General features: G+C 45.9%; 1 protein-coding gene across 1 annotated transcript in view; it reads left to right on the forward strand.

Annotated features, from left to right (window-relative positions):
- Positions 1–26,955, forward strand: part of TEX264 (testis expressed 264, ER-phagy receptor) — a 128,093-nt gene that overhangs the window by 72,797 nt on the left and 28,341 nt on the right. The window contains exon 3 of the mRNA XM_053721117.1: positions 26,790–26,946. Coding sequence (XP_053577092.1) covers positions 26,790–26,946 — 157 coding nt within the window. The remainder of the gene's footprint in view (positions 1–26,789; positions 26,947–26,955) is intronic.

Genomic DNA, 26,955 nt, shown 5'->3' on the forward strand with positions numbered 1-26,955 from the left:
TCATTACAGATGTTCCAAATACACACTCGGCTCTATCTGACACTTTTTTAAAGTTATCAACAGGTACGCTCGCGGCTATTCCGGCCCAGCGTACCTGGTTTTCAAACCGCCACCCTGGATGCCGTGGATGCCATAGAAATCAATGGGAGTCTGAAAGCCCCGAAAGCTTATGTTTGATGCTGCCAGTTATCCCATTGATTTTTATGGTTAAAAACAAGTTACGTTTACACCTAACACATTAACATAAACCCCGAGTCTAAACACTGCTAATCTGCCACCCCCAACATCGCCGCAACCTAAATAAAATGTATTAACCCCTATCCCGCCGCAACATAAATAAAGTTATTAACCCCTATTCCGCCTCTCCTCGACCCTGCCGTAACCTAAATAAAAGTATTAACCCCTAAACCTCTGGCCTCCCACATCACTACCACTAACTAAACCTATTAACCCCTAAACCGTCAGCCCCCCACATCGCCATAAACTAAATTAAGCTACTAACCCCATAAACCTAACAACCCGCTAACTTTAAATAAAAATTACAACATCCCTATCTTCAAATAAATTTAAACTTATCTGTAGAATTAAAATATTAATTAACCTACCCTAACTTATATACTACAATTAAATTAAACTACCAATTAAATTAACTAAATTACATATTAAAAAAAAACCTAACCCTACTCTAATTAAATATACTATTAAACCTCATTACATATGACTAAATTACAGGAACCCCACCACCACTAAGTTACAAAAAAAGCAAACACTAAATTACGAAAAATAAAAAAACACATTATCAAAAAATGTTTAAATCAGCCAATAGGATTTCAGTAGCTATCATCCTATTGGCTGATTTGAACAGCCAATAGGATTTCAGTAGCTCTCATCCTATTGGCTGATTTGAATTTCCAAAATCAAATTAGCCAATAGGAATGCAAGCAACGCCATTTTGAATCGCATACCTTGCATTGAAGATTCAGTATATGGCGGCGACCTTATGAAGAGGATGCTCCGCACTGGATGTCTTCAGGATGGACCTGCTCCACGCAGCCAGGATGAAGATAGAAGATGCAGCCTGTATGAAGCTAGAAGAGGCCGCCTGAATGAAGACTTCTCTCCACCTGGATGAGGACTTCGCCGCCTGGATGAAGATTGTTCAAACTAGATTTCAAAAACTTTAAGTGGATCTTTGGGGGTTAGTGATAGGTTTTTTTGGGGTTTTTTTTTTAGTTTAGGGTTTTGGCTTTTCATAAAAGAGCTAAATGTCCTTTTCAGGGCAATGCAAAAGAGCTAAATGTCCTTTTAAGGGCAATGCCCATACAAATGCCCTTTTCAGGGCAATGGTTAGCTTAGTTTTTTTTAGATAGTTTTTTTTTTATTATTTTGTTGGCTTTGGGGGGGGGTTTGTGATGTTAGTGGGACTTTGTATTTTTTTTTTTCAGTTTAAAGAGCTGTTTAACTTAGGGTAATGCCCTACAAAAGGCCCTATTGGTAGTTTATTGTAGCTTAGTTTTTTTATTTTGGGGTGTTTTTTTATTTATTTTTTTAAATGGGTATTAGAATAGGAATAATTTATTATTTTTGATAATTTGTTTTTTATTTTGTGCAATGTTTGTTTGTTTTTTGTTTTGGGTTGGCAGAGATCCCGAGTCCCCTGATTGTAATAGCGGCTCCCTGATGCCAGCAAATGGAATGCAATCTCCCTGAAACTCCAAGTACCATGATCCAATGTGGCCCAAATCCGGAAAAGTGTTTCTTTAAGGAATGCCTTTAGTTGCTGGGACGTTATAGAACCCTCAAAGCATGCATCAGTAACCAAAAAGCCCCCCACTGATTTTAATAAAATAAAACACAAATACTACCTTATTTACTTCACATAATTAAACTTTGTATTTAAAATATTTAAGCATTCAACAAGCATACGATCACTGGAAAATAGGTTTGTTGTATGTGGTTGTGGAATAAAGCTACTTTTCTCTTCTACAAGATATGACGAGTCCACGGATTTCATCCTTGTGGGATTTATCCTCCTGCTAACAGGAAGTGGCAAAGAGCGCCACAGCAGAGATGTATATATAGCTCCTCCCTTCCCTCCACCCCCAGTCATTCTCTTTGCCTGTGTTAGTAATAGAAAGAGGTAAAGTGAGGTGTTAGTTTTAGATTCTTCAGTCAAGAAGTTTTTTATTTTAAATGGTACCGGTGAGTACTAGTTTCCTCAGGGAGAAATGGAATAAGGAATGAAGATTTTTCTGCCCTGATGTTGATGATCTTAGCAGACGTTACTAAGATCCATTCTGGTTCCCACAGAACTTCTGAAGGTAGTGCAAGAGAAATCTTCAGTGTGGAGAACAGTGTCATGCTTCAAGCAGCATTGAGGTATGTTCAGTCTTTTATTTCTGAGGAGACTTGTTATATCAAAACTGGCTGACATATTTTTTCCCTGCAAGGGAAGGGATAAGCAGTAGACCTATATGAAACTGAGGGTGTTACTGAAATGCCTGTTTTCTATTCATATTGATATTAACGGTTTGCATATCTATATTGGAGCTATATTGACACTGGGAGAGGCAGCTTGACATGTATATCTTTATTATTTAAGGTCAGTAGGGCTGCAATTATATGTTAGAAGTTTGTAAGTACAGGGGACCACATGGCTTAATTTAAACCGCTTCCCATGCGGTTAGACAGTTTGTTGATGCGACGTCCATGATGGGCGGGGCCTATTTCCTGCGCTCAGACGCACAGTTTTCTCTCACTAAGAAGGCAGCAGGCTTTAACTCCGGTGGGTCCTAAAGTTGTTTTCCAGTTACCAGATCGCTGTCGAGTCAATTTTCAGTACCCTGAGGGCAGGTAGGCGCCACAGCAGAGCTGTGGCGAGGTGCAGGGGCTGTTTTTCATTGTTTAAGTATATTTTTTGAATTAAAATGTCTCCTTAAAGGGTGATTTTCCTTCTTCCTATAGGGTGCAATAATTTTTGGAAGAATTGAACTGTTACATAAAATTGTTTAGTGATAAGAACGTTTTTAAGGCAGTTTAGAAAAATTGTTGCGCTTTTTATTACTTAAAGGCGCAGTACGTTTTTTGCAAAAAGTTTTTTGAATCCGTAAATAAGATGATTTACGACTGTTGTGGCTATTGCTAGTCTCTTTAACATGTATGAACTTGAGGAAACTCCTTGTTCTCTGTGTTTAGAAGCCATTGTGGAACCCCCTCTTACTTTGTGTACCTCTTGGATGATTCTAAGGATGATTCTCAGTCTGAAAAGAATCAGGATATGCCATCTAATTCTCCCCAAGTGTCACAACCATTAACGCCCACGCAAGCAACGCCGAGTTCCTCAAATGTGTCTAATTTTACTCTGCAGGATATGGCTGCAGTTATGTCAACTACCCATACAGAGGTATTATCTAAGTTACCAATGTTACAGGGTAAACACAGAAGGACAGGAATTAATGTGAATACAGAGTCCTCTGATGCTTTGTTGGCTATTTCCGATGTACCCTCACAGGGATCTGAGTTGGGGGTCAGGGAAATTTTGTCTGAGGGAGAACTTTCGGACCCAGGATGTATGTTACCTCAGACAGATTCAGACGTTATGTCCTTTAAATTTAAGCTAGAACACCTCTGCCTGTTACTTCGGGAGGTATTAGCGACTCTGGATGACTGTGACCCTATTATGGTACCACATGAGAAATTGTGTAAAATGGACAAATATCTAGAAGTACCCGCTTACACTGATGTTTTTTCGGTTCCTAAGAGAATTTCTGAGATTATTAAGAAGGAGTGGAACAGACCGGGTATACCGTTTTCTCCCCCTCCTAATTTTAAGAAAATGTATCCCATATCAGACGCCGTTCGGGACTCTTGGCAGACTATCCCTAAGGTGGAGGGAGCTATATCTACCCTGGCTAAACATACAACTATTCCTATTGAGGACAGTTGTGCTTTCAAAGACCCCATGGATAAAAAATTTGAGGGTCTTCTAAAGAAGTTATTTATTCATCAGGGTTTTCTTTTACAACCGACAGCCTGCATTGTTCCAGTGACTACTGCAGCGGCTTTCTGGTTTGATGCCTTGGAAGAGTCTCTTAAAGTTGAGACCCCCTTAGAGGATATTTTAGATAGAATTAAGGCTCTCAAGCTAGATAATTCTTTTATAACAGATGCCGCCTTTCAAATTGCTAAATTAGCGGCTAAAAATGCAGGATTTGCTATTTTAGCGCGAAGAGCGTTATGGTTAAAATCGTGGTCTGCTGATGTGTCATCTAAATCAAAGCTTTTGGCTATTCCTTTCAAGAGTAAGACCCTATTCGGGCCTGCGTTGAAGGAAATCATTTCTGACATTACTGGAGGTAAAGGTCACTCTCTACCTCAGGATAAGTCTGTTAAGATGAGGGTTAAACAAAATAATTTTCGTTCCTTTCGGAATTTTAAAGGAGTACCCTCTTCTTCCTCTTTCTCCACAAAGCAGGAAGGGAATTTTGCTCAGGCCAAGTCCGCCTGGAGACCCAACCAGGCTTGGAACAAGGGTACAAATATCTGTAAAAGCAGAGAAAAGAGAGGCGCCTTATGGGACAGTATCGTAGTGCAGCGACAGAGACAGGAGACAGCACACACAACGAGTCAGGGTACTCACAATGATGATGGCATAAACGTATGCCTCACTAGACAGGACGGAACCTTAGTCGCCCGCCAGACAGACCAATGGGAAGATGTATGCAGAACTCCAGGGTCCAATCCGCAGCTACAGGAGGTAGAGGCGTCAGAGGAACAAATCGTCCGTGAGCAGTTGTTTCAGAATGATAGTGAAAGGAGAGCTAATAGCAATTGGTCCTATCACGGACGATTTGTTCCTCTGATGCCTCTACCTCCTGTAGCTGCGGATTGGACCCTGGAGTTCCGGATACATCTTCCCATTGGTCTGTCTGGCGGGCGACTAAGGTTCCGTCCTGTCTAGTGAGGCATACGTTTATGCCATCATCTTTGTGAGTACCCTGACTCGTTGTGTGTGCTGTCTCCTGTCTCTGTCGCTGCACTACGATACTGTCCCATAAGGCGCCTCTCTTTTCTCTGCTTTTACAGATATTTGTAACTACTCCTCTCCAAGAGTGCTGCCGTTAATATTGGTTGCTGGCTATTTCAGGAACTTTGCTTTCCCTGAGACTGTAGTTTGAGCCGGGTCTCGGCTACCAGCTGTGCGCACCTCCATAGGATTTATCCTTTATCATTGGAACAAGGGTAAACAACCCAAGAAGCCTGCTGCTGCTACAAAGACAGCATGAAGGGGCGGCCCCCGATCTGGGACCGGATCTAGGAGGGGGCAGACTTTCTTTCTTTGCCCAGGCTTGGGCAAGATATGTTCAGGACCCCTGGGCACTGGAAATCGTGACCCACGGGTATCAACTGGAATTCAAAAAATTTCTCCCAAGAGGGAGATTTCTTCTTTCGCGATTGTCTGTAAACCAGATAAAGAGAGAGGCGTTCTTACGCTGTGAAAATACCTCTCTACTATGGGAGTAATTCGTCCCGTTCCAAGACTAGAACAGGGACAGGGATTTTACTCAAATCTTTTCGTGGTTCCCAAAAAGAGGGAACGTTCAGACCTATTTTAGATCTCAAGAGTCTAAACAAGTTTCTCAGAGTTCCATCATTCAAGATGGAGACCATACAAACAATTTTACCAATGATCCAGGAGTGTCAATATATGACTACCGTGGACTTGAAGTATGCATACCTTCATATTCCTATCCACAAGGATCATCATCAGTTCCTAAGGTTTGCCTTCCTGGACAAACATTTTCAGTTTGTGGCTCTTCTCTTCAGGTTGGCCACAGCACCCAGGATCTTCACAAAGGTTCTAGGGTCCCTTCTGGCGGTTCTCAGGCCGCGGGGCATAGCAGTGGTGCCTTATCTGGACGATATCTTGATTCAGGCGTCGACTTATCATTTAACAAAGTCTCACACAGACACAGTACTGTCCTTTCTGAGAACTCACGGTTGGAAAGTGAATCCAGAAAAGAGTTCACTAATCCCTCAGACAAGGGTTCCCTTCCTGGGAACTCTGATAGATTCTATAGCAATGAAGATTTTTCTGATGGAGGTCAGAAAGTCAAAAATTCTAACTACTTGTCGAGCCCTTCAGTCCAATCCTCGGGCCATCAGTGGCTCAGTGTATGGAGGTAATTGGATTGATGGTGGCGGCAATGGACATCATTCCATTTGCTCGGTTTCATCTCAGACCACTGCAACTGTGCATGCTCGGACAGTGGAATGGGGACTATACAAATTTGTCTCCTCTTATAAATCTGAATCGAGAGACCAAAAACTCTCTTCTTTGGTGGTTGTCACCGGATCATCTGTCCCAGGGGACGTGTTTCCGCAGACCCATGGGTGATAATGACAACGGACGCCAGTCTACTAGGCTGTGGTGCAGTCTGGAATTCCCTGAAAGCTCAGGGTGTATGGACTCAGTAGGAGGCTCTACTTCCAATCAATATTCTGGAATTAAGAGCAATATTCAATGCGCTTCAGGCGTGGCCTCAGTTGGCATCGGCCAAATTCATCAGGTTCCAGTCGGACAACATCACGACTGTGGCTTACATCAATCATCAGGGAGGAACGAGGAGTTCCTTAGCGATGTCAGAAGTATCCAAGATAATTCAATGGGCGAAGACCCACTCTTGTTATCTGTGAGCAATCTATATCCCAGGAGTGGACAACTGGGAAGCGGATTATTTAAGCCGACAGACTTTTCATCCGGGGGAGTGGGAACTCCATCCGGAGGTATTTGCCTCACTGATTCTTCGATGGGGCAAACTGGAGTTGGATCTGATGGCGTCTCGACAGAATGTCAAGCTCCCAAGATACAGCTCCAGGTCGAGAGATCCTCAGGCCGAACTAATAGATGCCTTGGCAGTGCCTTGGTCGTTCAACCTGGCTTATGTGTTTCCACCGTTTCCTCTCCTTCTCCGGGTGATTGCTCGGATCAAGCAGGAGAAAGCTTCAGTAATTCTAATCGCGCCTGCATGGCCACGCAGGACTTGGTATGCAGATCTAGTGGACATGCCTCCGTGGAAACTCCCAGTGAGACAGGACCTTCTCATTCAAGGTCCTTTCCAACATCCAAATCTAATTTCTCTGCAGCTGACTGCTTGGAGATTGAACGCTTGATTTTATCTAAGCAGGGATTCTCTGATGCGGTCATTGATACGTTGATTCAGGCACGTAAGCCTGTCACTAGAAAGATCTATCATAAGATATTGCGTAAATATCTTTTTTGGTGTGATTCCAAAGGCTACTCATGGAGTAAGGTTTAGATTCCTAGGATTCTGTCTTTTCTCCAAGAAGGATTGGAGAAAGGGTTATCAGCAAGTTCCTTAAAGGGACAAAATTCTGCTTTGTCAATTTTGCTTCACAAACGTTTCTTGGAAAGTTTTGTTTTTAGTTGCTATTTCTTCTGCTCGTAGAGTTTCTGAGCTTTCAGCACTTCAATGTGACTCGCCTTACCTTATTTTTCATTCTGATAAAGCGGTTTTACGTACCAAACCTGGGTTCCTTCCTAAGGTTGTTTCAACTAAAAATATTAATCCGGAAATTGTTGTTCCTTCTTTATGTCCTAATCCTTCTTCTAAGAAGGAGCGTCTGTTGCATAACTTGGACGTGGTCCGTGCCTTGAAGTTTTACTTGCAGGCGACTAAGGATTTCCGTCAATCATCTTCATTATTCATTGTCTTTTCTGGAAAGCGTAGGGGTCAGAAAGCTACGGCTACCTCTCTATCTTTTTGGCTAAAGAGTATAATCCGCCTGGCATATGAGACTGCTGGACAGCAGCCTCCTGAAATAATTACGGCTCATTCTACTAGGGCTGTGGCTTCCTCATGGACTTTTAACCCATGCTTCTGTTGAACAGATTTGCAAGGCTGCGACTTGGTCGTCTCTTCACACTTTTTCCAAATTTTCCAAATTTGATACTTTTGCTTCTTCTGAGGCTGGTTTTGGTAGAAAGTTTCTTCAAGCAGTGGTGCCTTCCGTTTAGGTTCCTGTCTTGTTCCCTCCCTTTCATCCGTGTCCTGTAGCTTTGGTATTGTATCCCACAAGTAAGGATGAAATCCGTGGACTTGTCATATCTTGTAGAAGAAAAGTAAATTTATGCTTACCTGATAAATTAATTTCTTCTACGATATGACGAGTACACGGCCCACCCTGTTATTTTAAGACAGATTTAGGTTATATATATTTTTTGTAAACTTCAGTCACCTCTGCACCTTTAGCTTTTCCTTTCTCTTCCTACCTTTGGTCGAATGACTGGGGGTGGAAGGAAGGGAGGAGCTATATATACAGCTCTGCTGTGGCGCTCTTTGCCACTTCCTGTTAGCAGGAGGATAAATCCCAGAAGTAAGGATGAAATCCGTAGACTCGTCATATCGTAGAAGAAATTAATTTATCAGGTAAGCATAAATTTACTTTTTTAATGTGCCTTTAGTGGGTAACTACTTTAATGATGTCTCTATCTTATTTAGGGTTTCAAGGTGTCCAATATATAACTGGAAGGGGTGGGGGGTGGCGGCGCAGTAACGGGTGAAGCCACCTCCCTGAAATGAGTTTTTGCAGGTTGGGATGTCTGGGTTGGGTTTTTAATTTTAGATTAGGGGTTGGGCGTGTCATAAAAGTGCGGAATGCCCTTTTAAGGGCAGGAAAAAGAGCTGAATGCTCTTTTAAGGGCAATGACCATACAAATTAGGTTTTACATTATTTTTATTTTGGGGGGCGGGGGTTTATGGGTTAATAACTTTAGTATAGTGGTGGCGATGTCGGGGAGCGGACGGAATAGGGGTTAATCATTTTTATTAGTGGCGGCGATGTCGGGAGTGGCAGATTAGTGGTTAATAAATTTAATTTAGTGTTTGCGATGCGGGAGGGCCTCGGTTTAGGGGTTAATAGGTAGTTTATGGGTGTTTAGTGTACTTTGTGACACTTTAGTTATGAGTTTTATGTAACCGTTTTGTTGCGTAAAACTCATAACTACTGCTTTTAGATTGTGAAATGGATCTTGTCGGTATAGGCTGGAACGCAAGCTTTTTAGCCTCACCACAAAACTCGTAATGGCAGCGCTATGGAAATCCCATGAAAAAACATAATTTTTATGAGTGCAGGAATGACGTTGCGTTACAGGCTTAAAAGGCTTGCGGTACAGCTATACCGACAAGACTTGTAATGGCCGCGGTGTTGTTTTAATGCTGAAATGACCACGAACACAAAACTCGTAGTCTAGGCGATATTGTTTAACACTTATCAGAATCACCTCTCTATCCAATTGCAAAACACATAAATGGACCCCATTAACCTATTTTGGTTAAAGGGATACTAAACCCAATTGTTTTCTTTAATGATTCAGATAGAGCATCCAGTTTTAAGCAACTTTCTAATTTACTCCTACTATAAATGTTTCTTCGTTCTCTTGCTATCTTTATTTAAAAAGCAGGAATTTAAAACTTAGGAGCCAGCCCGTTTTAGGTTCAGCACCCTGGATAGCACTTGCTTATTGGTGGCTACATTTAGCAAACCAATAAGCAAGCATAACCTAGGTTCTCAACCAAAAATGGGCCGGCTCTTAAGCTTTATTCCTGCTTTTTAAATAAAGATAGGAAGAGAACGAAGAAAAATTAATAATAGGAGTAAATTAGAAAGTTTCTTAAAATTTCATGTTTAAAATTTGGGTTTAGTGTCCGTTTTAATAGTTTGATTTAGGTGGTAGTGATATCGGGGGCGGCAGATTAGGGGTTAATAACATGATGTTGGTGGGGGGCAGATTAGGGGTGTTTAGACTTGGGGTTTATGTCAGGGTGTTAGGTTTAAACTTCACTTTTATTTTCCCCATAGACATCAATGGGGCTGCGTTATGGAGCTTTTCTTTCCGCGATCGCAGGTGTTAAGACTTTTTTATGACCCGCTCTCCCCATTGATGTTTATGGGGGAAGCGTGCACGAGCATGTCAAAACAGCGCTTGTTTTTGGTGGGGTATGGAGCGTAAAAGCACCATAGCGCACGCACAAGACAGGTTTTTGAAAACTTGTAATGGCTGCGCTATAGGGGATTAAATAACGCAACTTTTGTTGCATTCATTAATTTCCCTATAGCGCGCATAACTCGTAATCTACCCACAAGTTAACAATTAAAATTCTGGTGTTGCCTGTCCCTTTAATCAGAAGCTTTTCACAGACACACAAGGCAATTTCAACAAGCCACACTATAAACAAAAACCTAGATGTCGTCATTGTTGACATTTAGTGTCTGATAATTTTACGATCTTTACACCCATATGCTCGTCTTCAGTCAGAGGAGTCTCAAGAGGGCTATTAATTCATGGAGTCAATTGAACTGTGAGCTTGTAAGTAAAAATCATGCTTTCCTCCTCATATTGTTTCTCAGAATATCTAGCTCCCATACAGGTGCAAATGTCAGGGTGTCTTAAATATCCCTGTAAATTCATTTTTAATTCTTTCAGGCCAACTTTTGAGAAAAGCTGCATTTTGAGCTACTGTGTTGCAATCTGTTTCAGATACCAGAGTGCAAAACTCTATGGCCTGTTAAAATCAAATGGCCTATAATTAAAGATCTCTGAAATATGACACCACTTTGCCCTTATTCCTTAATATGTGGTTGATTCTGACAAATACTTCAATCCCATCAAGGGACCTATGACAGTCACCCCTTGTTTATTATAATGAAGGGTGAGCTTCTTTCAATAATAAATTAAAGGGACAGTCTACACCAGAAATTAGGAGCCAGCCCATTATAGGTTCAGCACCCTGGATAGCACTTGATTATTGGTGGCTACATTTAGCAAACCAATAAGCAAGCATAACCCAGGTTCTCAACCAAAAATGGGCCGGCTCTTAAGCTTTACATTCCTGCTTTTTAAATAAAGATAGGAAGAGAACAAAGACAAATTGATAATAGGAGTAAATTAGAAAGTTGCTTAGAATTGCATGCTCCATCTGAATCATTAAAGAAAGAATTTGGGTTTAGTTTCTCTTTAATGACATTGCGCCTTCCAATGACATTTTATTCTTTCATTTCCCTGCTTTTTCTGTGATTTATCCCTGAAATTAGTTCATATTGGAGGATTAAGAAAGATGACCCTGCAACACGATACATATTGCTTGAATAGTGAAGTAGCACGTGGATATTTAGATTATTTGCTGTGGCCAAATAGGACAGAGGGCTTAATTTGGTAACTAAATAACTAATGTGGATGGTTTGTAAAGCGATGCTTAATTGCTGATATATACTACGCGTATTAAAAACAAATGAGTTTGATTTATTAGCCAGGTTGTTACAAATATCAGACCAGATGGTTTATATTTCTGCTATTATTTCCTATAACGTTGTTTGCTCTACAGCCCCTCTGCCCCCCTACAATTGAATTACTAATTCTTTAATATTCTCTTTTTCTCCCGGCTTTTTGTTTGCTGTTCTCATTTTGTTTTCTCTCTCGTTGTTTTGGTATTTGCTTTTCGTCATTTTCCCCTGCAGTGTCCATTCGGTGATGAAGAGAGGGAGGTTTGATGCATTGGCAAGATAGCCCCTCAGGAAAAAGAAGGGAGGGGATAGATCTTTCCTTAATCCCCCCCCCCCCCCCTCACTGCCCCAGGGAGGTGTAACGTCCAAGTTCAAGACTGTGTGTTTTCTCTAGTAGACACTTGCAAAGCATCAGCCTCAAATGTGTATAATATATCTGCCTTGTGCTCAGCCTCTCTTGTTTGTGCAGTCTCTTCCCCTCTCCTCAGTGTGACCTACACCCTCCGCTGTGTATTCCCTTTGCAGTCTCTTCCTCTCCTCTCTTGTTTGTGCAGTCTCTTCCCCTCTCCTCAGTGTGACTTACACCCTCTGCTGTGTATTCCCTGTGCTGTCTCTTTCCTCTCCTCTCTTGTTTGTGCAGTCTCTTCCCCTCTCCTCAGTGTGACCTACACCCTCCGCTGTGTATTCCCTGTGCTGTCTCTTCCTCTCCTCTCTTGTTTGTGCAGTCTCTTCCCCTCTCCTCAGTGTGACCTACACCCTCTGCTGTGTATTCCCTGTGCTGTCTCTTTCCTCTCCTCTCTTGTTTGTGCAGTCTCTTCCCCTCTCCTCAGTGTGACCTACACCTTCCGCTGTGTATTCCCTGTGCTGTCTCTTTCCTCTCCTCTCTTGTTTGTGCAGTCTCTTCCCCTCTCCTCAGTCTGACCTACACCCTCCACTGTGTATTCCCTGTGCTGTCTCTTTCCTCTCCTCTCTTCTTTGTGCAGTCTCTTCCCCTCTCCTCAGTCTGACCTACACCCTCTGCTGTGTATTCCCTGTGCTGTCTCTTTCCTCTCCTCTCTTGTTTGTGCAGTCTCTTCCCCTCTCCTCAGTCTGACCTACACCCTCTGCTGTGTATTCCCTGTGCTGTCTCTTTCCTCTCCTCTCTTGTTTGTGCAGTCTCTTCCCCTCTCCTCAGTCTGACCTACACCCTCTGCTGTGTATTCCCTGTGCTGTCTCTTTCCTCTCCTCTCTTGTTTGTGCAGTCTCTTCCCCTCTCCTCAGTCTGACCTACACCCTCTGCTGTGTATCCCCTGTGCAGTCTCTTCCTCTCCTCTCTTGTTTGTGCAGTCTCTTCCCCTCTCCTCAGTGTGACCTACACCCTCTGCTGTGTATCCCCTGTGCAGTCTCTTCCTCTCCTCTCTTGTTTGTGCAGTCTCTTCCCCTCTCCTCAGTCTGACCTACACCCTCTGCTGTGTATCCCCTGTGCAGTCTCTTCCTCTCCTCTCTTGTTTGTGCAGTCTCTTCCCCTCTCCTCAGTGTGACCTACACCCTCTGCTGTGTATCCCCTGTGCAGTCTCTTCCTCTCCTCTCTTGTTTGTGCAGTCTCTTCCCCTCTCCTCAGTGTGACCTACACCCTCTGCTGTGTATCCCCTGTGCAGTCTCTTCCTCTCCTCTCTTGTTTGTGCAGTCTCTTCCCCTCTCCTCAGTGTGACCTACACCCTCTGCTGTGTATTCCCTGTGCAGTCTCTTCCTCTCCTCTCTTGTTTGTGCAGTCTCTTCCTCTCCTCTCTTGTTTGTGCAGTCTCTTCCCCTCTCCTCAGTCTGACCTACACCCTCTGCTGTGTATTCCCTGTGCTGTCTCTTTCCTCTCCTCTCTTGTTTGTGCAGTCTCTTCCCCTCTCCTCAGTGTGACCTACACCCTCTGCTGTGTATTCCCTGTGCAGTCTCTTCCTCTCCTCTCTTCTTTGTGCAGTCTCTTCCCCTCTCCTCAGTCTGACCTACACCCTCTGCTGTGTATTCCCTGTGCAGTCTCTTTCCTCTCCTCTCTTTGCGCTTTCTCTGCTCACTGCAGTCTCTTACCTAATCTCTGCTGTAATATCTGCTGTGTCGCCTTCTCTTATTTTCGTTGGCATTCTCTTGTATACATTTTCCTTTGCACTCAGTCTTTTTCACTCTTGTTTGTGCACTTTCTGGCCTCTAATCCCCTCCTCTAGCCTCCGCTCTCTTCTGTACCTGTTCTTTCAGCTTCACTCTCAGCTCTGTGCTGCCTCCTCTGTCTATGCTGTCTTGTCAATATGTTGTATGACTTCTCCACCCTGCGATATCTCATCTCTTTTAATACCTATTTCTTACTTCTGTTCTTGTCTGGGCAGTCTGTCTCCCCCGACCTCTCAGCTCTACTCCCCTCTGTGCACAGTGCTTGTCATCTGCTTCTTCTTGCTTCAACCGTCTTCTGTCAGCTGCCCTACACTTTGCTCTAAACTCTGTCTCTCATATATACTTTTATTCCCTGACACTCTAATCTCCTCTGTGCCCTGTCCCACTGTCCTCTGTGGTCTGACTCACATCCATACTCCTCTCTGTATCTTGTTGCATATCCACTTCTCTCCTGCTTCACACTTTACTTCCACTTTCATCTGTCCAGTCCATTCCCACTCTCCTCATGTCCTCATGCCACATGTCTTACATCAGCTCTACTCTATATCATGTCTCCTGCCTCAGCTCTATGTCATGTCTCTTGCCTCTGCTCTCTTATGTGCCCTGTCTCTTGCCTCTGCTCTGCTATGTGCCCTGTCTCTTGCCTCTGCTCTCTTATGTGCCTTGTCTCTTGCCTCTGCTCTCTTATGTGCCTTGTCTCTTGCCTCTGCTCTCTTATGTGCCCTGTCTCTTGCCTCTGCTCTGCTATGTGCCCTGTCTCTTGCCTCTGCTCTCTTATGTGCCTTGTCTCTTGCCTCTGCTCTCTTATGTGCCTTGTCTATTGCCTCTGCTCTCTTATGTGCCTTGTCTCTTGCCTCTGCTCTCCTATGTGCCCTGTCTCTTGCCTCTGCTCTCTTATGTGCCCTGTCTCTTGCCTCTGCTCTCTTATGAGCCCTGTCTCTTGTCTCTGCTCTCTTATGTGCCTTGTCTCTTGCCTCTGCTCTCTTATGTGCCTTGTCTCTTGCCTCTGCTCTCTTATGTGCCTTGTCTCTTGCCTCTGCTCTCCTATGTGCCTTGTCTCTTGCCTCTGCTCTCCTATGTGCCTTGTCTCTTGCCTCTGCTCTCCTATGTGCCTTGTCTCTTGCCTCTGCTCTCCTATGTGCCTTGTCTCTTGCCTCTGCTCTCTTATGTGCCTTGTCTCTTGCCTCTGCTCTCTTATGTGCCTTGTCTCTTGCCTCTGCTCTCTTATGTGCCTTGTCTCTTGCCTCTGCTCTCCTATGTGCCTTGTCTCTTGCCTCTGCTCTCCTATGTGCCTTGTCTCTTGCCTCTGCTCTCCTATGTGCCTTGTCTCTTGCCTCTGCTCTCTTTTATGTGCCTTGTCTCTTGCCTCTGCTCTCTTATGTGCCTTGTCTCTTGCCTCTGCTCTCCTATGTGCCCTGTCTCTTGCCTCTGCTCTCCTATGTGCCCTGTCTCTTGCCTCTGCTCTCTTATGTGCCCTGTCTCTTGCCTCTGCTCTCTTATGTGCCCTGTCTCCTGCCTCAGCTCTATGTCATGTCTCTTGCCTCTGCTATGCTATGTGCCTTGTCTCTTGCCTCTGCTCTCTTTTATGTGCCTTGTCTCCTGCCTCAGCTCTATGTCTTGCCTCTGCTATGCTATGTGCCTTGTCTCTTGCCTCTGCTCTTTTTTATGTGCCTTGTCTCCTGCCTCAGCTCTATGTCATGTCTCTTGCCTCTGCTCTCTTATGTGCCTTGTCTCTTGCCTCTTCTCTCCTATGTGCCCTGTCTCTTGCCTCTGCTCTCTTATGTGCCCTGTCTCTTGCCTCTGCTCTCTTATGTGCCCTGTCTCTTGCCTCTGCTCTCTTATGTGCCTTGTCTCTTGCTTCTGCTCTCTTATGTGCCTTGTCTCTTGCCTCTGCTCTCTTATGTGCCTTGTCTCTTGCCTCTGCTCTCTTATGTGCCCTGTCTCTTGCCTCTGCTCTGCTATGTGCCCTGTCTCTTGCCTCTGCTCTCTTATGTGCCTTGTCTCTTGCCTCTGCTCTCTTATGTGCCTTGTCTCTTGCCTCTGCTCTCTTATGTGCCTTGTCTCTTGCCTCTGCTCTCCTATGTGCCTTGTCTCTTGCCTCTGCTCTCCTATGTGCCTTGTCTCTTGCCTCTGCTCTCCTATGTGCCTTGTCTCTTGCCTCTGCTCTCCTATGTGCCTTGTCTCTTGCCTCTGCTCTCTTATGTGCCTTGTCTCTTGCCTCTGCTCTCTTATGTGCCTTGTCTCTTGCCTCTGCTCTCTTATGTGCCTTGTCTCTTGCCTCTGCTCTCCTATGTGCCTTGTCTCTTGCCTCTGCTCTCCTATGTGCCTTGTCTCTTGCCTCTGCTCTCTTTTATGTGCCTTGTCTCTTGCCTCTGCTCTCTTATGTGCCTTGTCTCTTGCCTCTGCTCTCCTATGTGCCCTGTCTCTTGCCTCTGCTCTCCTATGTGCCCTGTCTCTTGCCTCTGCTCTCTTATGTGCCCTGTCTCTTGCCTCTGCTCTCTTATGTGCCCTGTCTCCTGCCTCAGCTCTATGTCATGTCTCTTGCCTCTGCTATGCTATGTGCCTTGTCTCTTGCCTCTGCTCTCTTTTATGTGCCTTGTCTCCTGCCTCAGCTCTATGTCTTGCCTCTGCTATGCTATGTGCCTTGTCTCTTGCCTCTGCTCTTTTTTATGTGCCTTGTCTCCTGCCTCAGCTCTATGTCATGTCTCTTGCCTCTGCTCTCTTATGTGCCTTGTCTCTTGCCTCTTCTCTCCTATGTGCCCTGTCTCTTGCCTCTGCTCTCTTATGTGCCCTGTCTCTTGCCTCTGCTCTCTTATGTGCCCTGTCTCTTGCCTCTGCTCTCTTATGTGCATTGTCTCTTGCCTCTGCTCTGCTATGTGCCCTGTCTCTTGCCTCTGCTCTCTTATGTGCCCTGTCTCTTGCCTCTGCTCTCCTATGTGCCCTGTCTCTTGCCTCTGCTCTCTTATGTGCATTGTCTCTTGCCTCTTCTCTCCTATGTGCCCTGTCTCTTGCCTCTGCTCTCTTATGTGCCCTGTCTCTTGCCTCTGCTCTCTTATGTGCCCTGTCTCTTGCCTCTGCTCTCTTATGTGCATTGTCTCTTGCCTCTGCTCTGCTATGTGCCCTGTCTCTTGCCTCTGCTCTCTTATGTGCCCTGTCTCTTGCCTCTGCTCTCCTATGTGCCCTGTCTCTTGCCTCTGCTCTCTTATGTGCATTGTCTCTTGCCTCTGCTCTGCTATGTGCCCTGTCTCTTGCCTCTGCTCTCTTATGTGCCCTGTCTCTTAGCTCTGCTCTCTTATGTGCATTGTCTCTTGCCTCTGCTCTGCTATGTGCCCTGTCTCTTGCCTCTGCTCTCTTATGTGCCCTGTCTCTTGCCTCTGCTCTCCTATGTGCCCTGTCTCTTGCCTCTGCTCTCTTATGTGCCTTGTCTCTTGCCTCTGCTCTATGTGCCCTGTCTCTTGCCTCTGCTCTCTTATGTGCCTTGTCTCTTGCCTCTGCTCTCTTATGTGCCTTGTCTCTTGCCTCTGCTCTCTTATGTGCCCTGTCTCTTGCCTCTGCTCTCTTATGAGCCCTGTCTCTTGTCTCTGCTCTCTTATGTGCCTTGTCTCTTGCCTCTGCTCTCTTATGTGCCTTGTCTCTTGCCTCTGCTCTCCTATGTGCCTTGTCTCTTGCCTCTGCTCTCCTATGTGCCTTGTCTCTTGCCTCTGCTCTCCTATGTGCCTTGTCTCTTGCCTCTGCTCTCCTATGTGCCTTGTCTCTTGCCTCTGCTCTCTTATGTGCCTTGTCTCTTGCCTCTGCTCTCTTATGTGCCTTGTCTCTTGCCTCTGCTCTCCTATGTGCCTTGTCTCTTGCCTCTGCTCTCCTATGTGCCTTGTCTCTTGCCTCTGCTCTCCTATGTGCCTTGTCTCTTGCCTCTGCTCTCTTTTATGTGCCTTGTCTCTTGCCTCTGCTCTCTTATGTGCCTTGTCTCTTGCCTCTGCTCTCCTATGTGCCCTGTCTCTTGCCTCTGCTCTCCTATGTGCCCTGTCTCTTGCCTCTGCTCTCTTATGTGCCCTGTCTCTTGCCTCTGCTCTCTTATGTGCCCTGTCTCCTGCCTCAGCTCTATGTCATGTCTCTTGCCTCTGCTATGCTATGTGCCTTGTCTCTTGCCTCTGCTCTCTTTTATGTGCCTTGTCTCCTGCCTCAGCTCTATGTCTTGCCTCTGCTATGCTATGTGCCTTGTCTCTTGCCTCTGCTCTTTTTTATGTGCCTTGTCTCCTGCCTCAGCTCTATGTCATGTCTCTTGCCTCTGCTCTCTTATGTGCCTTGTCTCTTGCCTCTTCTCTCCTATGTGCCCTGTCTCTTGCCTCTGCTCTCTTATGTGCCCTGTCTCTTGCCTCTGCTCTCTTATGTGCCCTGTCTCTTGCCTCTGCTCTCTTATGTGCATTGTCTCTTGCCTCTGCTCTGCTATGTGCCCTGTCTCTTGCCTCTGCTCTCTTATGTGCCCTGTCTCTTGCCTCTGCTCTCCTATGTGCCCTGTCTCTTGCCTCTGCTCTCTTATGTGCCTTGTCTCTTGCCTCTGCTCTATGTGCCCTGTCTCTTGCCTCTGCTCTCTTATGTGCCTTGTCTCTTGCCTCTGCTCTCTTATGTGCCTTGTCTCTTGCCTCTGCTCTCTTATGTGCCCTGTCTCTTGCCTCTGCTCTCTTATGAGCCCTGTCTCTTGTCTCTGCTCTCTTATGTGCCTTGTCTCTTGCCTCTGCTCTCTTATGTGCCTTGTCTCTTGCCTCTGCTCTCTTATGTGCCTTGTCTCTTGCCTCTGCTCTCTTATGTGCCCTGTCTCTTGCCTCTGCTCTGCTATGTGCCTTGTCTCTTGCCTCTGCTCTCTTATGTGCCCTGTCTCTTGCCTCTGCTCTCTTATGTGCCCTGTCTCTTGCCTCTACTCTCTTATGTGCCCTGTCATGTGCCCTGTCTCTTGCCTCTGCTCTCTTATGTGCCTTGTCTCTTGCCTCTGCTCTATGTGCCCTGTCTCTTGCCTCTGCTCTCCTATGTGTCTTGTCTCTTGCCTCTGCTCTCTTATGTGCCCTGTCTCTTGCCTCTGCTCTCCTATGTGTCTTGTCTCTTGCCTCTGCTCTCTTATATGCATTGTCTCTTGCCTCTGCTCTCCTATGTGCCTTGTCTCTTGCCTCTGCTCTATGTGCCCTGTCTCTTGCCTCTGCTCTCTTATGTGCCTTGTCTCTTGCCTCTGCTCTCTTATGTGCCCTGTCTATTGCCTCTGCTCTCTTATGTGCCCTGTCTCTTTCCTCTGCTCTCTTATGTGCCTTGTCTCTTGCCTCTGCTCTATGTGCTTTGTCTCTTGCCTCTGCTCTCTTATGTGCCTTGTCTCTTGCCTCTGCTCTATGTGCCCTGTCTCTTGCCTCTGCTCTCTTATGTGCCCTGTCTCTTGCCTCTGCTCTGCTATGTGCCTTGTCTCTTGCCTCTGCTCTCTTATGTGCCCTGTCTCTTGCCTCTGCTCTCTTATGTGCCCTGTCTCTTGCCTCTGCTCTCTTATGTGCCCTGTCTCTTGCCTCTGCTCTCCTATGTGCCTTGCCTCTTGCCTCTGCTCTCTTATGTGCCCTGTCTCTTGCCTCTGCTCTCCTATGTGCCTTGCCTCTTGCCTCTGCTCTATGTGCCTTGTCTCTTGCCTCTGCTCTCTTATGTGCCCTATCTCTTGCCTCTGCTCTCCTATGTGCCTTGCCTCTTGCCTCTGCTCTATGTGCCTTGTCTCTTGCCTCTGCTCTCTTATGTGCCCTGTCTCTTGCCTCTGCTCTCTTATGTGCCCTGTCTCTTGCCTCTGCTCTCTTATGTGCCCTGTCTCTTGCCTCTGCTCTCCTATGTGCCCTGTCTCTTGCCTCTGCTCTCTTATATGCCTTGTCTCTTGCCTCTGCTCTATGTGCCCTGTCTCTTGCCTCTGCTCTCTTATGTGCCTTGTCTCTTGCCTCTGCTCTATGTGCCCTGTCTCTTGCCTCTGTTCTCTTATGTGCCTTGTCTCTTGCCTCTGCTCTCTTATGTGCCTTGTCTTTTGCCTCTGCTCTCTTATGTGCCTTGTCTTTTGCCTCTGCTCTCTTATGTGCCCTGTCTCTTGCCTCTGCTCTCTTATGAGCCCTGTCTCTTGCCTCTGCTCTCTTATGTGCCCTGTCTCTTGCCTCTGCTCTCTTATGAGCCCTGTCTCTTGCCTCTGCTCTCTTATGAGCCCTGTCTCTTGCCTCTGCTATCTTATGTGCCCTGTCTCTTGCCTCTTCTCTCTTATGTGCCTTGTCTATTGCCTCTGCTCTCTTATGTGCCCTGTCTCTTGCCTCTACTCTCTTATGTGCCCTGTCTCTTGCCTCTGCTCTATGTGCCTCTGCTCTCCTATGTTCCCTGTCTCTTGCCTCTGCTCTATGTGCCCTGTCTCTTGCCTCTGCTCTATGTGCCCTGTCTCTTGCCTCTGCTCTATGTGCCCTGTCTCTTACCTCTGCTCTATGTGTCTTGTCTCTTGCCTCTGCTCTATGTGCTTTGTCTCTTGCCTCTGCTCCCCTATGTGCCCTGTCTCTTGCTTCTGCTCCCCTATGTGCCCTGTCTCCTGCCTCTGCTCCCCTATGTGCCCTGTCTCTTGCTTCTGCTCCCCTATGTGTCCTGTCTCCTGCCTCTGCTCCCCTATGTGCCCTGTCTCTTGCTTCTGCTCCCCTATGTGCCCTGTCTCTTGCTTCTGCTCCCCTATGTGCCCTGTCTCCTGCCTCTGCTCCCCTATGTGTCCTGTCTCCTGCCTCTGCTCCCCTATGTGCCCTGTCTCTTGCTTCTGCTCCCCTATGTGCCCTGTCTCCTGCCTCTGCTCCCCTATGTGTCCTGTCTCCTGCCTCTGCTCCCCTATGTGCCCTGTCTCTTGCCTCTGCTCCCCTATGTGCCATGTCTCTTGCCTCTGCCCTGTTATGCATGTCACTTGTCTCTCTCTTCCTGTTTAGATTCTGCTCCCACCTGTGTAGTTTTACCTCTATTTCCTTCTTATCTGCACCCTATTCTATTCCATGCCTGTAACTCACCACAACTCAGTTTTCTTATGTCCCTACTCTTCTTTTTCTTGGCACTATTCTCCTTCACAGTCTGTCTTTCCCCACAACGTTATCCTGTGGCTGGGTTCTTACTGTTTCACTACGGCTTTCTTCTGCACGTCATCTCTCTCCACTCACCTCTTCTACACCTTGCCTCTACTTATCTCTTGCTAATTGTTTTTCATCACCACCCTATTCTGCACCTTGTGTCTCACCATTGCTCATCTATCATGTCTTTTCTTTCACCACTATATTCTGCACCCTGTTTCACCACTGCTCCTCTCTAGCTCATTGTCTTTCACCACCACTTTTATTCTGCACCCTGTGTCTCATAACTGCTCCTCTCTAGCTCATTGTCTTTCACCACCACCCTATTCTGCACCTTGTGTCTCACCACTGCTCATCTCTTACTCCTAGTCTTTTGCCTCACTGCTGCTTTCTTCACATCTCTCATCACCACTCTCCTTTGCACGTTGTCTCTCCACACTGCTCTCCTCTGTGGCTTATCTCTCCTCACTGTTCACCTCTGCTTCGTCTCTCACTACTGGTCTTCTTTGTGCCTCATATCTCACTACTGCCCTCCTCTGTGACTTATCTCGCCTCACTGTTCACCTCTACTTCATCTCTCACTACTGGTCTTCTTTGTGCCTCATATCTCACTACTGCCCTGCTCTGTGACTCATCTCTCCTCACTGTTCACCTCTACTTCATCTCTCACTACTGGTCTTCTTTGTGCCTCATATCTCACTACTGCCCTCCTGTGACTTATCTCTCCTCACTGTTCACCTCTGCTTCGTCTCTCACTACTGGTCTTCTTTGTGCCTCATATCTCACTACTGCCCTCCTCTGTGACTTATCTCTCCTCACTGTTCACCTCTACTTCATCTCTCACTACTGGTCTTCTTTGTGCCTCATATCTCACTACTGCCCTCCTCTGTGACTTATCTCTCCTCACTGTTCACCTCTACTTCATCTCTCACTACTGGTCTTCTTTGTGCCTCATATCTCACTACTGCCCTGCTCTGTGACTCATCTCTCCTCACTGTTCACCTCTACTTCATCTCTCACTACTGGTCTTCTTTGTGCCTCATATCTCACTACTGCCCTCCTGTGACTTATCTCTCCTCACTGTTCACCTCTGCTTCGTCTCTCACTACTGGTCTTCTTTGTGCCTCATATCTCACTACTGCCCTCCTCTGTGACTTATCTCTCCTCACTGTTCACCTCTACTTCATCTCTCACTACTGGTCTTCTTTGTGCCTCATATCTCACTACTGCCCTCCTCTGTGACTTATCTCTCCTCACTGTTCACCTCTACTTCATCTCTCACTACTGGTCTTCTTTGTGCCTCATATCTCATTACTGCCCTCCTCTGTGACTCATCTCTCCTCACTGTTCACCTCTACTTCATCTCTCACTACTGGTCTTCTTTGTGCCTCATATCTCACTACTGCCCTCCTCTGTGACTCATCTCTCCTCACTGTTCACCTCTACTTCATCTCTCACTACTGGTCTTCTTTGTGCCTCATATCTCACTACTGCCCTCCTCTGTGACTTATCTCTCCTCACTGTTCACCTCTACTTCATCTCTCACTGCTGGTCTTCTTTGTGCCTCATATCTCACTACTGCCCTCCTCTGTGACTTATCTCTCCTCACTGTTCACCCCTGCTTCATCTCTCACTACTGGTCTTCTTTGTGCCTCATATCTCACTACTGCCCTCCTCTGTGACTTATCTCTCCTCACTGTTCACCCCTGCTTCATCTCTCACTACTGGTCTTCTTTGTGCCTCATATCTCACTACTGCCCTCCTCTGTGGCTTATCTCTCCTCACTGTTCACCTCTACTTCATCTCTCACTACTGGTCTTCTTTGTGCCTCATATCTCACTACTGCGCTCCTCTGTGACTTATCTCTCCTCACTGTTCACCCCTGCTTCATCTCTCACTACTGGTCTTCTTTGTGCCTCATATCTCACTACTGCCCTCCTCTGTGACTTATCTCTCCTCACTGTTCACCCCTGCTTCATCTCTCACTACTGGTCTTCTTTGTGCCTCATATCTCACTACTGCCCTCCTCTGTGGCTCATCTCTCCTCACTGTTCACCTCTACTTCGTCTCTCACTACTGGTCTTCTTTGTGCCTCATATCTCACTACTGCCCTCCTCTGTGACTCATCTCTCAGCACCTTTCTCTTCTGCTCATCATCTCTCTCAACTGCTCTGCTTTTTATCTTGTGTTTCTCTGCACTTACTCTCTCCCAGATCCCCTCTACACATTGTCCCTTACTACTACTCTTTTCTGTGCCTTATGACTCCTATCTGCTCTCCTCTACGCTTTCTCTCTCCCTTATGATCTCTATGCCTTATTTCTCTCAACCACTTGTCTGTGTGCTTCATCTCTAACCCCCACACTCCTCTACACCTAATCTCTCACCACTGGTCACCCCTAGACCTTGTCTTTCACCACTGCTCTTCTTTGTGCCTCATGTTTCACGGTTGATTTCTTCTTCTGGTCTTCTCCTGCCACCTCTCTCGTCTGCACATCATCTCTAATCACTGCTGTTCTTTGTCCCTCTTCACTCACTCTTCAATGCATGTTTTCTCTCACCACCAGTCTCCACTACACCTTGTCTCTCACGATCACTCTGCTATAGAAAAAGAGACAGGCTGCAGAGTCACATGTCCTGCACTCCAATAAGTTTAGAATCCCCATTCTCTTCCCTGATATCAGTCACTCATTCTCTTCATTGCCAGTCTCTCTTGCCCCACTGTGCCTTGAAAACATTATCTCCAAACCTCTGTACCTAGTAAAGTTTCATTTTGCAGAGAAGGTACAGTCCCTGCTCTGCACAGCTTTGCTCTCTGTCTCCACCCTCCATACCATCTCTTCTTTTGCAAAGCGTCTATGTGTAGCCCACGCTCATCTGTGCTGATTGTGTCCCCCATAACCTCTACATACCATGTACCCCTATTCCTGATAGCATTCCAAAGCAATACTCTATTTTGTGTAGCATTTCTGCCACCTCCTATCATGCTTCTTTCTTCTTATGCACAGAATTTATTTTCACCTTTCTTCTGCAGAGCGTTTAGTCCCCCTCCTTTCTGCAGAACATTTCTCCACCATGTCTCTCCTTTGTGCAAAAACTCCCTCTCTCTTGAGGCTGTGTTCCGACTCCCCCAGGCAGCGCTGGACAGGCTCTGCACTCCGCCTCTCGGACTGTCAGGATAAAACTTGTATTTTAATGAGTCAGATCCAGCTGGGAATGTAATTTTAATGAGTTTGCTTTGACTTGTGGTGTCTCCGGCACCAGGGGAGAAAACAGCTGCATCTTGAGCCCCCTACTCACAGTCTTGTCTAGATAATTACATTTAAAATCACAAGCTGTGTATGGGCAACAGCAAGATGTTTTCAGAACAGGGTGCAATCATTTAAGGCTGAGATGAATTTAAGTCTAAATATATTGCATTCACACAAAGAAGGTGACACTGCTTGTCACCCATATAAAAAGAAACTCCTTCTTGTACTCAAAGGCAGCAGGAATGCTGATCTCTCATAAAGCCAGCCATTGTCACACAGACACATGCAAGGGCTCCTTCAGCAGCCACGTTGACCAACATACAGGTCGGCCGCACCTTTATCTACACATATAGACAAACACAGAAATGTAGTTTTGTAGAAAATATTTACCACAATGCCCCTCAAGTCTGACCCTAATTTCTTCAAAATGATATGCTTAATTTATTCTCAGGATAGCCTATTGCATATCCCATGCATTTATACAGTCTGTGTCCATACCACCTGTACTGGAATTCTGTTCCATAAATAAATTATACATACATGCATATTCTGTGCACACAGGAAGTGCCATGCATATCGTTAACACATAATTCACATGGGCTGCCCCTTATATCTGCCAGCCTACTCATGCTCACTATAAAACACACACAGAGGCAGTGACTTGTATTATATGTGTGCAAAAAGTACACAAAGCCTTCTCACATACACTGGCTGTGGTAGTGCTAACCTTTACACACATAGCAGCCTCTGTTTCACAAGCCACAGTACTTCTCTCATACACATGTACTGCAAAATTTCAGCCTTGCTTACACACAGAATATATAATAAATGCCAAACCCCATATACCTCCAGACAGTAGAATTTCAGCACTCTTCATATATGGATAGCGACCGTTATCTTTCCTACACTCAGGTAGTGACCTCTCACTTACACACAGGTAGTGACAGTAGGGCCTCTCACATACATACAGGTAGTGACAGTAGGGCCTCTCACATACACACAGGTAGTGACAGTAGGGCCTCTCACATACATGCAGGTAGTGACAGTAGGGCCTCTCACATACATACAGGTAGTGACAGTAGGTCCTCTCACATACACACAGGTAGTGACAGTAGGGCCTCTCACATACACACAGGTAGTGACAGTAGGGCCTCTCACATACACACAGGTAGTGACAGTAGGGCCTCTCACATACACACAGGTAGTGACAGTAGGGCCTCTCACATACACACAGGTAGTGACAGTAGGGCCTCTCACATACACACAGGTAGTGACAGTAGGGCCTCTCACATACATGCAGGTAGTGACAGTAGGGCCTCTCACATACACACAGGTAGTGACAGTATGGCCTCTCACATACACGCAGGTAGTGACAGTAGGGCCTCTCACATACATGCAGGTAGTGACAGTAGGGCCTCTCACATACACGCAGGTAGTGACAGTAGGGCCTCTCACATACACACAGGTAGTGACACTAGGGCCTCTCACATACACACAGGTAGTGACAGTATGTCCTCTCACATACATGCAGGTAGTGACAGTATGTCCTCTCACATACATGCAGGTAGTCACAGTAGGGCCTCTCACATACATGCAGGTAGTGACAGTAGGGCCTCTCACATACACACAGGTAGTGACAGTAGGGCCTCTCACAAACACGCATGTAGTGTTGGTAGGGCCTCTCACATACACACAGGTAGTGACAGTAGGGCCTATCACATACATGCATGTAGTGTCAGTAGGGCCTCTCTCACATACACACAGGTAGTGACAGTAGGGCCTCTCACATACACACAGGTAGTGACAGTAGGGCCTCTCACAAACATGCATGTAGTGTCAGTAGGGCCTCTCACATACATACAGGTAGTGACAGTCTCCTCGGCAGGTACAGACAGTGGCTGTGCTGGGCTCCTACATATATCCATGGTATAGGCAGTGGCATTGCTGGCTCCCTCTTACATACAAACAGTTGCTATGACAGCTTCCGTCACATACACAGCTGGTAGCTGTTGTCGTTTATAACACACAGGTGCACACAGTGTCAGACACACACTGACAATAGTAAAATAAAATAAATGGCTCATTATTTAAATCACTTCAACACCTCATTTAAATCATTATCCTTAGCAACACAATCCAAAACAAATTTACTTCAGCAAGGTGTAATGTTGCTATGGATAATTATATGAATTGGCAGTGCTGATCTCACTTTCTCTGCTGGTGTCGGTTAACATACAGTTCTATACACAAAGGCAGTGCCAGTGCTACTTTTTGTTTATACATGCAGTAGTAGTGGCAGTATCCAACACACACACACACATTGTGCCAGTTATCATACAGTTCTATACACAAAGGCAGTGCCAGTATCCAGCACACACACAGATTGTTATCACCACATACACAGAGCAGCCTCTCGTACACACAGTGTGCCTTCCTTATACATAGTGGGAATAGCAGTGCCAGTCCCTTCTTCACGTATTTAAGCAGTGACAATATTCCTTTAGCAAGACCATTCTAAACCTTATTTAAAATTCTTTGTGCATTCCCCTTCCCCCATCAGAATTCAGTGCCCCCCCCCCCCTCTCCCATAATTCAGAGGTTGCAGGGGTGCTCCTAATGAGAAGACCAATCTCCTTGTCTCCTGGGGAGACGTCTAGCATAACCACAGGCCTCAGCGGGGCTGCCGGCTCTAATTAGGCCATGAGCAGGCCTCAAGGGGAGGATAAGATCCCCCACTTATACACGTGCACACAGTGTTGTCTGATAGCTCTCAGACTATCACTTAAAAAATGTCCCATTCCTGGGTATTGTGCACCATCCCTGTGTATTGTGCTTTTTTCTTATGTACTTGAAAGGTTTGTATCTCTAATGTTTTTGTTGTTGTGTACATAATACAATACATATTTTTTTGTAATCATCTTGTTCAAGTGCAAGATGAGTTTGACTTTTTTGGGGGGCGACAAATAGCTTTTGTGATATTATGATAATATTATGGGTTCTTTTTTTCAACAGGAGAGAAAGCTGTCAGCTCACCCCTACGTGGAGATCTACAAAGGGGACAAGATCATCTTCATGTGCCCACTGTCTCGTCAGGATGACTTTTACGTGCCTGAGATGAAGGAACTGCTAAGGAAGGAAAGAGGAGAGCCGGAACTTCCTGAAGCTACAGGTGTGTACG

The sequence above is a fragment of the Bombina bombina genome, chromosome 7, assembly GCF_027579735.1.
Source record: "Bombina bombina isolate aBomBom1 chromosome 7, aBomBom1.pri, whole genome shotgun sequence".
Classification (NCBI taxonomy): Eukaryota; Metazoa; Chordata; class Amphibia; order Anura; family Bombinatoridae; genus Bombina; species Bombina bombina.